At 52.5% G+C, this 12,890-nt stretch overlaps 1 protein-coding gene across 1 annotated transcript in view; it reads left to right on the plus strand.

Moving 5' to 3' along the window:
- Positions 1-12,890, plus strand: part of CAPN3 (calpain 3) — a 47,971-nt gene that overhangs the window by 25,391 nt on the left and 9,690 nt on the right. Inside the window, exons 2-13 of the mRNA XM_023757608.1 lie at positions 22-91; positions 1,342-1,460; positions 2,981-3,114; positions 3,825-3,993; positions 4,825-4,953; positions 6,032-6,115; positions 7,011-7,096; positions 9,624-9,701; positions 10,491-10,651; positions 11,731-11,900; positions 12,196-12,207; positions 12,617-12,645. Of these exons, the coding sequence (XP_023613376.1) occupies positions 22-91; positions 1,342-1,460; positions 2,981-3,114; positions 3,825-3,993; positions 4,825-4,953; positions 6,032-6,115; positions 7,011-7,096; positions 9,624-9,701; positions 10,491-10,651; positions 11,731-11,900; positions 12,196-12,207; positions 12,617-12,645 (1,241 nt within the window). The remainder of the gene's footprint in view (positions 1-21; positions 92-1,341; positions 1,461-2,980; positions 3,115-3,824; positions 3,994-4,824; positions 4,954-6,031; positions 6,116-7,010; positions 7,097-9,623; positions 9,702-10,490; positions 10,652-11,730; positions 11,901-12,195; positions 12,208-12,616; positions 12,646-12,890) is intronic.

Consider the following 12,890-nt stretch of genomic DNA (forward strand, 5'->3'; position numbering starts at 1 on the left):
TCTCTCCTTTTTGTTTCACAGGAAATTTGCGAGAATCCCCGATTTATCATTGGTGGAGCCAACAGAACTGACATCTGTCAAGGAGAATTAGGTAGGAAGGTCCCTCAGGTCATATCCAGCCGAACGATCCAGGGGCAGTTAAAAGGTGTGATCCCTTTACAGGAAATAAAGGGACGGTAATCTGTTTTTATTTTTAATGAACTTTGGGGAGCAGGTTTTTATATTATTTTATGTGCTGGTGATTGCTTCATTTAATTTCTGTGCCTCCCACATTTCTTGTTCTTTGCCATGTGTCACAGGAAGTAGACCTCATTCCACAGCCTCCCTTCTAGAGTCACAAGGACAGGCACACATCCCACTCAGCAAGACAAAGCCCTGCTTTTGACTGTTCCCATCTTCCTTAAAAGACAGCTCTGAAACCGTCTGCGTACCAAGCATGGCCCTTGGGAACATAGAATCTATCTATACACACAAAACCCATTAACAAAAAGAGCACTTGGAACTGGAACTCTTGTTTAAATTGCCCCAGAATAACAGCTCCTTATTAAAAGGACCTTTCAGCCCTGGTGGGTAGCTCAGTTGGTTAGAGCGTTGTCCCAATACACCAAGGTTGCAGGTTTGATCTCTGGTCAGGGCACTTACAAGCGCAACCAATGAATGCATAAATAAGTAGAACAACAGATATTTCCCTCTCTCTCTCTCTCTCTCTCTCTCTCTCCCTCATACACACACACACACACACACACACACACACACACACACACACACACACACACAGTGTCGCCTCTGACTACATATAGTGCTCTGCCAGAAAGGAGGTTCAGGAAGTAAGAAAATATCCCCTTCTCATTCCATTGCCAGCAATGTCTTAGCACCCCCTACAGACTGGTTCCAGAGCAGCTGCCTAACGACTCCTTACAACACAAACCGGCTTGACTGGTGCCTCTCAGATGCCCAGTCTCCACTGAGGTCAGAGGGGAAACGGACTCACATTGCAAAGATACGGGGCAGGGCGGAGTTCCTACAGGTGTTCTGAAGAACGGCCCAACTATGACCTACCGCCCTGCTTACACTGAGGCCCAGAAAGGAAATGAGCTAATTTTGCAGTTGGAGGAATTGCCCACAGCTCTCAGGAAAACCACTGGGGAGGGTGTAAGTTGCCCGACTGGTCACATTGTCAAGGGACTGCTGTGGAACTCCTTCTCTGGTTGACACCTCTGTAAGGTCAGGCCTGAAGGTAGGACAGTCAGCACCACTTGAACTGTGCTATTCAGAGAAGTGGAGCAGCATGGCCGGGAGGGACGGCCCCCCCTTTGACCTGTGCCCCGTGTTTGCCTGCAGGGGACTGCTGGTTTCTCGCAGCCATTGCTTGCCTGACCCTCCACGAGCACCTGCTTTTCCGAGTCATACCCCATGATCAGAGTTTCATCGAAAACTACGCAGGGATCTTCCACTTCCAGGTAAGGTCCTGGGGGTGGCCAGCGGCAGTTCGCTCGCCACTAGTCTCCTGGCCTTGTCTTTCCCGTGGCTCCAGAAAGGTTTCACCTGCCCTCCCAGCCGTGGCTGTGGGCAGTGGTCCCCTTAAGGCCGCAAGCCTGTGCGGAAGCAGTTGTTTATTTCTGCCCTTCACACTCCCCCTCACACACCTTCCGCTATGCCCCAGAAAAGCAGGAAGACATCCTGTTTGCTGGACTCTGGGTCTATTTTTGCCTCTCCGGCTGGCTGGCTGCTCTGTCATTACCCATGGCCCTTCTCAAGTAGGCCCCTGAGATATTAGCATGGAGAATCCTTAAAGGAAGCCCCATCGACAACGGTGGCTTCTGTTTACTTGTTTCCATTTAAGGCAGATCTACACCAAGTCTATCACTCACCTCTCCTAGGCTCTGGAAGGAAAGTCTGGTTCATCTGGGGACTAGGTCTCTGGTTTGGCCCAGAAATGAGTCTGAGTTCCAGCATCAATTCAGCCATTGGACATTTTCTGGATCCAACGTGTCCTGGCATCGAGCCAGGTGCTGGCCCCCAGCAGAGTGAGTTCTACATGTGGGGGTCTAGCAGATACCAGGGTTCTGAGGCATCCATCTGTCTCCCGCCCTAAAGGCTCCAAACATCTTGATTGGCCTAAATCATCGGTTGACGTATCTGCTGATCCTGTACCTCAGGACTAAAGGCCTCAGAAAAGTCTCTTCAGGTTCAGGGTCAGCGTCCTGCTGCGTCCTGGCACCGGGGGAGGCAGCCAGGCCCTGAATTTTGTTTTTTCCCCTGTACCCCCGAGCTGCTAGTTTCCCGCTGATACTTAAAGGGTCTGATGTCTAAAGGGACATAAATACAAAAACCAAATAGATTTTTGCCCTCTTGTCAATAAGGGGGGTAGGAGAAGATGTCATTAGAAGAAAATTAAACTACATTTGAGTTTCTTCAATTAAAACAGAGTTGTTCAAAAAAGAACAACATCCAGAATTGCAATTATTGGACAATTCTCCTGCTTCGGTCAAAGTATGTTCTGGGCACATTTTCTTCCATGTTCATTCTCTTCTTCAGCAGCAATTTCTACCTTGTTTGCCATCAAGAAATACATAAATCAACACATCACCTTCATCTAGACCAGTAGCTCTCAACCTGGCTGCATATTAGAATCAGCTGAGGTGCCTAAAGACGCTGGTACCTAGGCCGCACCCCAGACTTACTGGGCTGGAGAATGACAATTCCAAGTCCTCAGATATTCATGGAGCTCCTACTATCCCCAGCCCTGGGCTGGACTCTGTGAAAGACGCGAAGTGGTTGGTAACTGCTTCCTGCCCTCAAGGAGCTCACAGTCCACTTAGAAACAGATGCCAAACCCAGAATAGTATGAACAAGCACCAAGGTGCAGAGCTGAGGAAATGGCCCTGCTCTGGGATCAGAGGAACCCCGGTGCCCCCTCAGGAATGCTGGGTAGGGACACATTTCCCAACGGTAATCTGAGCTCGCTGCTTCTGTGCAGTTCTGGCGCTATGGAGACTGGGTGGACGTGGTTATCGATGACTGCCTGCCAACTTACAACGATCAGCTGGTCTTCACCAAGTCCAACCACCGCAATGAGTTTTGGAGCGCTCTGCTGGAGAAGGCTTATGCGAAGTAAGGCCACGCTTTCGAAGGGGAGGCAAGTCTAGAAGTGAGGAGGTGGGCTGCAACACCCAGCCAGGGTCTCACTCGTGAGAGGAGGCGTGCATATCTGTGCCCGTGTGTGTGTGTTCAACTGTGACCCAAAGTCAGAGAAGATCGAGTCCAGGCAGAAACAGCTCTAACTAAAAAGATTCTGTTTAAGAACAGAAAGGAAGACATAGGAAAGCTTTAGCTGTAGCTTCCCAGATTGAGCTCTTTAATTCTGTCTTTGTAGTGGCATTACAAGTCCTAGATCCAAGCATTATATTTCTGGAGCTCAGATCCCAGGGTTTTGCTTGACTCCACCTCATGAGCTTGCAATATATTCATAAAGCCATATTGTCGCTCAACTTAGAAGGCCGGCCGACTGGTGGCTTTAAGAAAGCCCTACCTCAGGGTTCAGGGTTATAATGGAGAGAGAGCTATCGGGGAGTGGGAATAGCTAGTTTCCGGTCCCAGTGCTCTGGCTCCCTGTGGCCCTGGGTGAGTCACCTAGCCTTGGGAGTTCAGCTTCTCCTCCGTGAAGAAAGGGAATCATAGAGCCGATCCACTAGCCTATAGGGTTGTTGGAGAATTGGTGAGAGAACATCACAGGATGAGAGTAAAGTTCTGGTGGCAGTGCTGCCTGGGTGACGTTTCCTGGAACCCTGTGACCCCAGACTGGTCTTCATCCTCTCTCCAAGGCTCCATGGTTCCTATGAAGCTCTGAAAGGTGGGAACACGACAGAGGCCATGGAGGACTTCACAGGAGGGGTCACAGAGTTTTTTGAGATTAAGGATGCTCCCAGAGACATGTACAAGATCATGAAGAAAGCCATCGAGAGAGGCTCCCTCATGGGCTGCTCCATTGATGTAAGTCTGGGGTGTGGGGCGCAGGGCAGGGAGCAGCCACATATCAGAAAGTCTTACCCGGTGACTGGCAGCACAGGGTTCTCCTCTGGGACCCGCGAATGTTTAGCTTTTGGAAGCAGGAACTGGCTCTCAACTTTGAAAATTGGGAATTTCTCAAGGTAGAAGAGTTCTAGGGCATTTTCAATAAAGAGGTAGGACAAGGACATATCAAGCTCTGGAATATTGGGAACAGGCCCAGAGGCCTATATCAGTGTGGGCCTCTGTGGTGGGAACATGCCCCCATGAAGCTGGCCACATGCTTGGCGATGGGCCTGAGCCCACTGGTTCCCTAAGAAAGCCTCAGTCCTTGGGCTTTGATGGCCACGCTCCCTTGGGGCCTGGGCTCTGTGTTGTGATGTGGGAGGAGCTCAGCCTGCGGTCCCCCTCTCAGTGTAACGAAGTGGTTTGAACTGAGACCAGATTCAAGGGTGAGGAGATGGCAGACTGGCCAGGCCTGCTGAGTGTCAGGAGACACGCCTGCCTGGGGCTGCTCAGTGCATACTAGTCCTGGTGCTTTCCATTGCGGAGGAAGAGGCCCAAGATGAATTACTACTCCTTCCTCTCCCAATACTCGCCTGGATAGGAAAGGTTGGGGAGATCAGCTAGCATAAGACACCCATAGATGAACATTTTCTTCCTGTATCGCTTTTCTCCATCTTTTCTCCATTCATGCTGTTTCTCTCTCCTCTCTTCCTTTGTCTGTCTCCTCCCTTCCTCCGGTCTCCTTTCCTTGTTATCACCCTCCTTTGTTCTCCTCCTGGACTGCCTCCTGCCCTCCCCGTGGGGCCCCAGGATGGCACAAACATGACCTATGGAACCTCGCCTTCTGGGCTGAAAATGGGGGATTTGATTGCACGGATGGTGAGGAATATGGATAACTCGCTGCTCCGCACCACAGGCTCAGATGACAGACCGACCCGGGTGTGTACGCCTCCAAATGTCGGGAATAAGCACCCCTCCAACCTGCATGACCTGGCCCTGGTGGTGTCACACTCCCCTCAGTAGCCAGTGCCTCACACACAGGCCCCCACCCGGGGCCTCCCAAGGGTCTGAGTTGGAATAATTTGCCTGCTCCACGGTTCTTGAGGGTGGGAGAGACAGGATTTGGAAGGGATCTCTATGGGAGCCCCTTCTCCATGGTCCAGGCAGTTTCTCTGATAAATTAACAGGAAGAAATATAAGAGACTTCTTGTATTAAAATGTCTCTCCTCTTCTTTTTTTAAAAAATATTTTTTAATTGATTTCAGAGAGAAAGGGAGAGGGAGAGCGAGATATAAACATCAGTGATGAGAGAGGATCATTGATCGGCTGCCTCTTGCATGCCCCCTACTGGGGACTGAGCCAGCAACCCGGGCATGTGCCCTGACCGGGAATGGAACCGTTATCTCTTGGTTCATAGTCGACACTGAACCACGGAGCCATGCCAGACGGGTTCTCCTCTTCTAATTCATTCATTTATTCATTTCCACATATTTATTGAGCTCCTACTAGATGCCAGGTACTCTTCTAGCAAACAAGGAAAATTCTCTCCTCTTCGTTCACTATCCTAGTGAACGAACGAAGCAAAGTCCCTCCCCTCATAGAGCTGATATTCTAGTACTTTCAGAATTAATACACACTCACTGAGGAATATCGAGCCATATGGTAAAGCAGGAGAAAAATTAACCCATCTTTCCCCATCTATAGGTAATAACTCCTAACTAACATTTGGCATATGTCCTCCCAAGATTTTCTCTATGCATACACTTAAATTTTTATTTTTTAGTGTTATCATACTGTATGTACCTCTTTGCAACATGATTTTTTAAAACTTAGTTTTGTACTCTTAATGTGTTTCCTATAATATTTAAGAGTCTTCCCATGGCAAGAGGTACACTTTCAGGGCGTGGAGGAGTGCCCGTCCTCACCACCCCCAGAAAATGAACCGTGTGAGCCCTGTCTCTGGCGGCAGGATTTTGCTTCCCAACCCCTGACAGGCTGCCTGGATTTCGCTCCACAGACCATTGTTCCGGTTCAGTATGAGACGAGGATGGCTTGCGGGCTGGTCCGAGGACATGCCTACTCCGTCACTGGGCTGGAGGAGGTGAGCCTGGCAACGCGTGGCGGGATGGGACTTGAAGAGCTACTTGGATTAAGCTCCTGACGTCAGGACTTGGCTTTCTGTGTCCCCTTGTAGCTACAGAGCTTGCTTTCTCCCATTCAGGGGATCCGCTCAGGGCTCAAGCCAAATGCCTGGGGTTGGAGGGGACCATGGGCACATGCAGGATCTTGCCACCAGATGGTGCTCAGTTTATCATTGTTTTTAGAGCTAAAGATAGCCATTCCCCTCAACATTTCCAAGGAACAAGTAGAAATCACTTCGGTTTTATGACGTTGGTTTCATGGGCTCTCATGCTTCCTGCTCTTCCACGGCCAAAGAGTTACAGTGCTTTGCTCCAGGGACATCTGGCCTTTACTAGCCTTTACTGGGTCAGAGACAGGATCCTGGTCAGACACATGTATTTGGTCAGGCTGAGCCCTGTGCACAGGGATGGACAGAGCGGGCCGTCATCTGGGGCAGCACTCACAGCGGACTGGAGGCAGGGCACCTTTTTCTGATTGGTCCATCTAGAGGGGACTTTTGTCTGTAGTTCCTCAACCAGGAGGGGCATTCTTCCTAATTCACACAAAGACACCGAATGTGCTAGCAGGGCCCTACAGTGCATGCCCTGCCTCCTCCCCCAAAGCTCATAAGAGCCAGGGGTTCACCGGGGAAGTCCCTTCTGAGATGTGAGGCGATGGCTAAGCCCTGACTGCCGAGGACTCAGTCCCAAGGTCCTGACCCCTCACCCTGCCATTCCAGTCTTCTTGACCAGGGCCAGCAGGACAGCCCCCCTATGGGATTCTCTCCCCAACCCATCCCAGCCCTCAGGGCAAAACGGAAGACCGCCTTTACAGAAAGGCTCCAGAGCATGAGAGCTCTTTCTCTTTTGCCCAAGGTCATGTTCAAGGATGAGAAGGTGAAGCTGGTGCGGCTGCGGAACCCCTGGGGCCAGGTGGAGTGGACCGGCTCCTGGAGTGATGGGTAGGTGAGGGGACTCCAGGAGTAGGGACAACAGGCCTGGGACAGGGCTGGGGTGGGTGCAAAGCCGGAAGAGCACTACAAATGTTTGGTCTAAAATTATCTTCAGCTCTGGCCACGTGGCTCACTTGGTTGGAGTGTCATCCCGAGCACCAAAAGGTTGTGGGTTCAATTTTCTGTCAGGGCACATACCTAGGTTTTGGGTTTGACCCCTAGTTGGGGCATGTGGTGGTCGGGGGGGCGGGGAGGAGCAACCAATTGATGCTTTTCTCTCTCCCCCACCTTTCCTCTCTCTCAAAAAAAAAAAATCAATAAAAACACATCCTTGGTGAGGATTTTTTAAAATAAAGTATAATTACCTTCAAAACCAGTGATCCACAGAAGAGAAGAGAGGATGTGGGCTCCAGAGAAGGGCCTGGCGAGGTGCTAGGTGAGCCTGGGAGCCAGAGAGCTTGCTGGTGGCCACTGGTTGGAAAGGAAAGATTCTAGAAAGCATGGGTTAGGTCCCGGTAGGAGGGAGTCTCAACGCGGGGGTCTAGACTAGACAAGTGACTTCCCTTCTCAGAGTCCCTGCTGCCTTATCTGGAAAACGGGAAGGACGTCGACACTTCCCGGGGGGCTGTTCGGAGGAGAAGATGTGATCGTGTCTGGAGGTGCTTGGCCAGGGCTAAGGTTCCCTTCCCTTCACTGTCCCCGTAGGAAGGAGCACAGGCCCTTTGAAATAACTTTACTAGTTTTCACTAAAGAGCAATAGACTCGGGGCAGCAAAATTTACAAACACGGGAAATGTGTGATGAAGGCTCCAGGACACGTGCAAAGCCTCTATGGCCCCACCCCAGCCGCTGGGTCCTGGCTGTCTCACGGAATGGGGGGCAGTTCCCTGTGCTCCTGTTATTCCCACGGGGGGGGAGCAGGGCTCAGCCACGGAGAAGGACCACAGCCAGGCCCTTCCTCAGCCCCCGTGCTTACCTCGACATACCTCTCATCCAGGCACATTACTGGTTCATTCAGCCACTCATTGACTTAGCAAGTCAGTGAGCGCCCACTGAACGGCAGGCACAGGTGTAAGCCTGGGGATAGGCCTCCCTCAAGAGACTGTGATAGGGAGCTGGTCCTGGTCTCCCACTGTTTCTTTCACTTCCTCGGGGTTGAGTGTATGCCGGGCCCATGCTGCTGTCTAGGGACTTAGAAATGAACACAGAGACACAGACCCTGCCCTGTAGGCTTTAAGGTCCAGCGGGAAGGACAAACACTTACAATCATTGAGATAAGTGCCATGGCAAGGGTCACAAAGAGGGATCCCCGCTCCCAGCTTGGGTAGGACAGGAAGGTGCAAGAAGGCTGCCTGGACGGAGTGGCCTTCGGACCCGGCTGTGTGTTCTGGGATCTTGGTGCCCCGTCAGCTGTCTACTCCACTGGCCCGAGTCTCCCATAGGGACCCACGCTGTGTTCTTCAGCCTCAGAGCTTGGTGTCCAGCCTTAACCCTCTTCCTGCCGAGGCCTCCACTTCAGGGACTGCTGACCGGGGGGCCTCAGCCCTCAGTCACTGAAAGGGAGACTCCCCTTCCCCGCTGTGTCCCTCCTCCTGGTCTCAGGACTCTCCCTTTCCCCTCCAGCATTCCCTGCTTCTAAGCTCTTCCTCACCCCTTACCTTTCCAGGGTCAGCCCAGCTTGGTTTCATTCTCCCCAGTGTGGCTGAAATACAAACGTGCTTCTTTTCCTCCCTCTTCAGGAGAGAGTGTACGAAACTGCCCGGCCTTTAAAAACACAAGCTGGGCTGTTTCCGGGGCTGGCAGGGGACGGGGGGTGCTTACATGCCTGGTCTTTCCCTTAGTAACTCAGTCCCTTGTCCGAGGACAGGCACTGTTCTGCAGTTTTGTGTGCATTATTTCAGGTACTGCTCATCGCAGCCTGGGAGTGGATGATATGCAATCCTTCCCCTCTTGCTGCTGAGAAAACAGAAGCTGAGCCGGCCCTGGTATTATTCAATTGGATTCTCAGTTTATGTATTTCCAGAGCCCAACTCCTAGCTTTAAAGTATGCAGAGGAGTGAAAGATTCAGCCAGAGAAGGGTCAAGCCCTTCCCAGCCCATTGAAGGAGTTTGGTTCTCATCCTGAGGCTGGTGGGAAGCAATTACTGGGTGGTACAGTGAGGGGATCAGGTCAGATTTGCATGTGGATGGTTCACACTGGCTGCAATTTGGAGATGAGCTACTCTTTGAACTTTTTCATATCTCTCTGGTACCTCCTATCCCAGTGGTTGGCAAACTGCGGCTCTCGAGCCACATGCGGCTTTTTGGCCCCTTGAGTGTGGCTCTTCCACAAAATACCATGTGCGGGCGCGCACGTACAGTGCGATTGAAACTTCTTGGCCCATGCGCAAAAGTCGGTATTTTGTGGAAGAGCCACACTCAAGGGGCCAAAGAGCCTCATGTGGCTCGCGAGCCGCAGTTTGCCGACCACTGTCCTATCCCAACCCACATCAAGCCTTCCTTTCTCCCGTCCATAATTCTCCCATTTTTCCCTCCAGTTGGAAGGACTGGAGCTTTGTGGACAAAGATGAGAAGGCCCGTCTGCAGCAAGAGGTCGCTGAGGAAGGAGAGTTCTGGTGAGTCCAGGACCAAGGAGGACCCCAAAGGTACGGGGTGGGGCAGGAGCTGAAATCACAAAACTCAATTCCCAGACAGAGGCCGTCAGATTCCAGCCCTTGGGGATCGGGGCCCTGTTCTCCTCCAGCTGGAGGCCCAGCAAGGATGAGGTTCTGAGAGGAGCCACCCGGCCAGGTCAAGGTGGCGACTGAGCCTGGGGCCAGGCCGGCATCACCAGGTCCTGCCTCACCTGTGCCCCTCCACCTTGCACGCTGCTCCAGACTCTCGCTCCCCAGCCTCGCAGAGCTGTTTTCTGGGCCGGGGAAGCTCTACTTACTCTGCTCACCCAGTGCCCTCACCTCCACACGGATCACTTCTACTCAGCCTTCAAGTGTCAGCTGACAGGGAACTTCCTTCAGGAACCCCTTGTCTTCCTTAGGACTGGAATGAATTTATTTGTTATGCTCACCACCCTTGAAATTGCTTGCTTAATTGTTCTTTCCTAACTCTCTCTAATAACTAGCATGGTGCCTGGGTCCCAGCGAGGGTCACACAGGAAGTTTTTGGAGAACTGAGTTGCTGCTGAGCTCTCCCGTGAAGGACACATGAGTTTGAGTCATTACTGAAAGAGATGATAGTTTGGGGTGGATACACCGGAATGGACAGTGTTTACCCTAAAAAGGGGTGGACAGGGTCCTTTCTGGGACTGTGACCAAGTTCTACTGGACCGTTTTATTGGGCTGTGTTAGCCCAGGAATCTTACCTTTCCACGCCTCCATATGGGTCTCTCTCTTCTCCCAACCTCTCAGGATGTCCTATGATGATTTCGTCTACCATTTCACAAAGCTGGAGATCTGCAACCTCACCGCTGATGCCCTGGAGTCCGACAAGCTTCAGACCTGGACGGTGTCCGTGAATGAGGGCCGCTGGGTGAGGGGCTGCTCTGCTGGCGGCTGCCGCAACTTCCCAGGTGGGAGCAGCTCTGCACCGGGAGGGGAGGGGGGGGGGGGCGCGTGGTCGAAGCAGAACAAGCTCCAGGTAGAATAACATTAGCGAGTATTTGCCGAGTTTCTAAGCTGCAGACATACATTATCTTAGGAAGCCCTTCCTGTTTTACTGGGAAGGGAACTGCCATGAGGAGGAGTTTGCAATAAGGGGTTGGGAACCACTTTTAAACAGGACATTGTAACAGAATAATACCATACATTGTGCTCATACTGCTGAGGATGGGACTAGAGGGCCCAGTTAGCAACTACTGCAACAGTTCAAGTCAGAAATAATGAACTCCTAGGCCAAGTCAGGGGAGCAGAGGTGCAGAGAAGAGGGCTGAGGGGAGAAGAGACTGAGTAATGCGGGGAAGGAAGAATGAAGAAGGACTTGAAGATTCCCAGCTTGGGGCATGAGCGGATGGTGTCAGTGCTGCAATATCTCAGAAACACAAGAGGAAAACATGGTGTGTCATTTGTTTTTGGTGGGTTGACTGTGGGCTTGTAGGGAGGGACGTTTAGTTTGGGACACGGAAAGTCTGAGGCACCTGCACAATCACCAGTGAAGATGTGGAATAGAGAGCTGAACGCAGAGGCAGAGAGGTACTCTGTGTATTTGTAGAAGGGAGGGAAGGAAGGAGTCAAAGGAGAGATGGAGGCTGGGACCTATAGCTCAGGCACCATCCGTGCGTGGAGGGCAGTGAGAAAGTGAAAGTGGGTAAGACAGCCCGGGGCCACAGTGGTGAGCTGAGAGAACAGGTCTAGGGCCCCATCCCAGGAACCAGCGACAGTAAAGGGACAGGTGAGCAAAGCAAAGCCCTCAGCAGAGACCGAGGATGGACGTGCAGAGAGGAAGGAGGAGGCACACAGCCCGTCAGGGCAGCTCTGTCTGTAGAAAGTATAGGTTACCGGCCCCCCTCCCATAACAGACCAAGCCTGATCATTCCTTCACATCCATTGAGCACCTAGATGTGGGAGACAAACACGTTCCCTCTGTCTCATCCACCACCACCCCGGTTTCTCCCAGAGGAGATCTGAGTGCACGCTTTCTTTCTGGGCACAGACACTTTCTGGACCAACCCGCAGTACCGCCTGAAGCTCCTGGAGGAGGACGACGACCCCGAGGACTCAGAGGTGATCTGCAGCTTCCTGGTGGCCCTGATGCAGAAGAACCGGCGGAAGGACCGGAAGCTGGGGGCCAACCTCTTCACCATCGGCTTCGCCATTTACGAGGTAGGACCAGCTTCAGCCCAAGAAACACACCTTCGGGGGGCGGGGGGAGGCACTCAGCAACCCTCAGAACTCTGGCATCTGGCCCACTGTGTCAGAACCGCTTATTTATAAGGAGTGAAGGAGTGGCTAAAAACCAGGGTGGGGGAGGGGGAGGGGGCCCCGGGCTGGCCATGGGGAGTCAGGCTTATGTATTCGCTCTACAGTTGCTCATGTTCCCTTCCGACATGCTTTTTGTCTCCATTCAGATCTGAGATCCACAGAATCTGAGTGTCGTCTTTTTCTGTTTCTCCTCAAGGTTCCCAAAGAGGTATAGAAGGGCAGCGCCAGCAGCTGTGGGCAGCGTTACCCGGGGCCTGTGTCTGCCTGTGGCACCTCGGGAAGCTTCCTGGTGGGGGGTGTGGGCAGGACTGTGATAGGAGAGGGCCTCGCCTGCGTCCCTCAACTCCAGAGCAGGCCCATGACCTCCTGACTACCACCCTCACGCTGTGGCCCTCCCCTCAGAGACGGTCACACGCATGCTTTCACACAGTCATGGTCACTTGTTCACACTCATACACACGCTTGCTCACATACACCTTCATACACAATTACACACTCGCCCATCGTCACACAGACACATTCTAAGGGGGACCGCCCTCTTTGGGATGGAGGAGTTGCCTCCCTCGGACCCCAGCTAAGGGCCCTCCTGCCTCCTGGGGTCCTTCGCTGGCCTGGAGGCTACTGGAGTTGACCAGCAGCACTTCTGGTAAGTGATCCTGAGGGCGGGAATGATAGACTTGACCTTCAGAATCACAACAGAAGAGGAGGAAATGGGGTAGGGAGCTCCAGGGCACTGAGCTATTTGCGACCTTGGGAATCGGAAGTCGACAGGTCATGACTGCACTGGGTGACCAGGGAGTCGGGAAGGGAGCCTGGGGGGACTGCTGCAGGACAGGGCACCCCTCCCTACCGAGGGGCTCAGGTGGGCTCTTCTCTCCTCAGATGCATGGG

The sequence above is a fragment of the Myotis lucifugus genome, unplaced genomic scaffold (assembly GCF_000147115.1).
Source record: "Myotis lucifugus unplaced genomic scaffold, Myoluc2.0 scaffold_109, whole genome shotgun sequence".
Lineage (NCBI taxonomy): Eukaryota > Metazoa > Chordata > Mammalia > Chiroptera > Vespertilionidae > Myotis > Myotis lucifugus.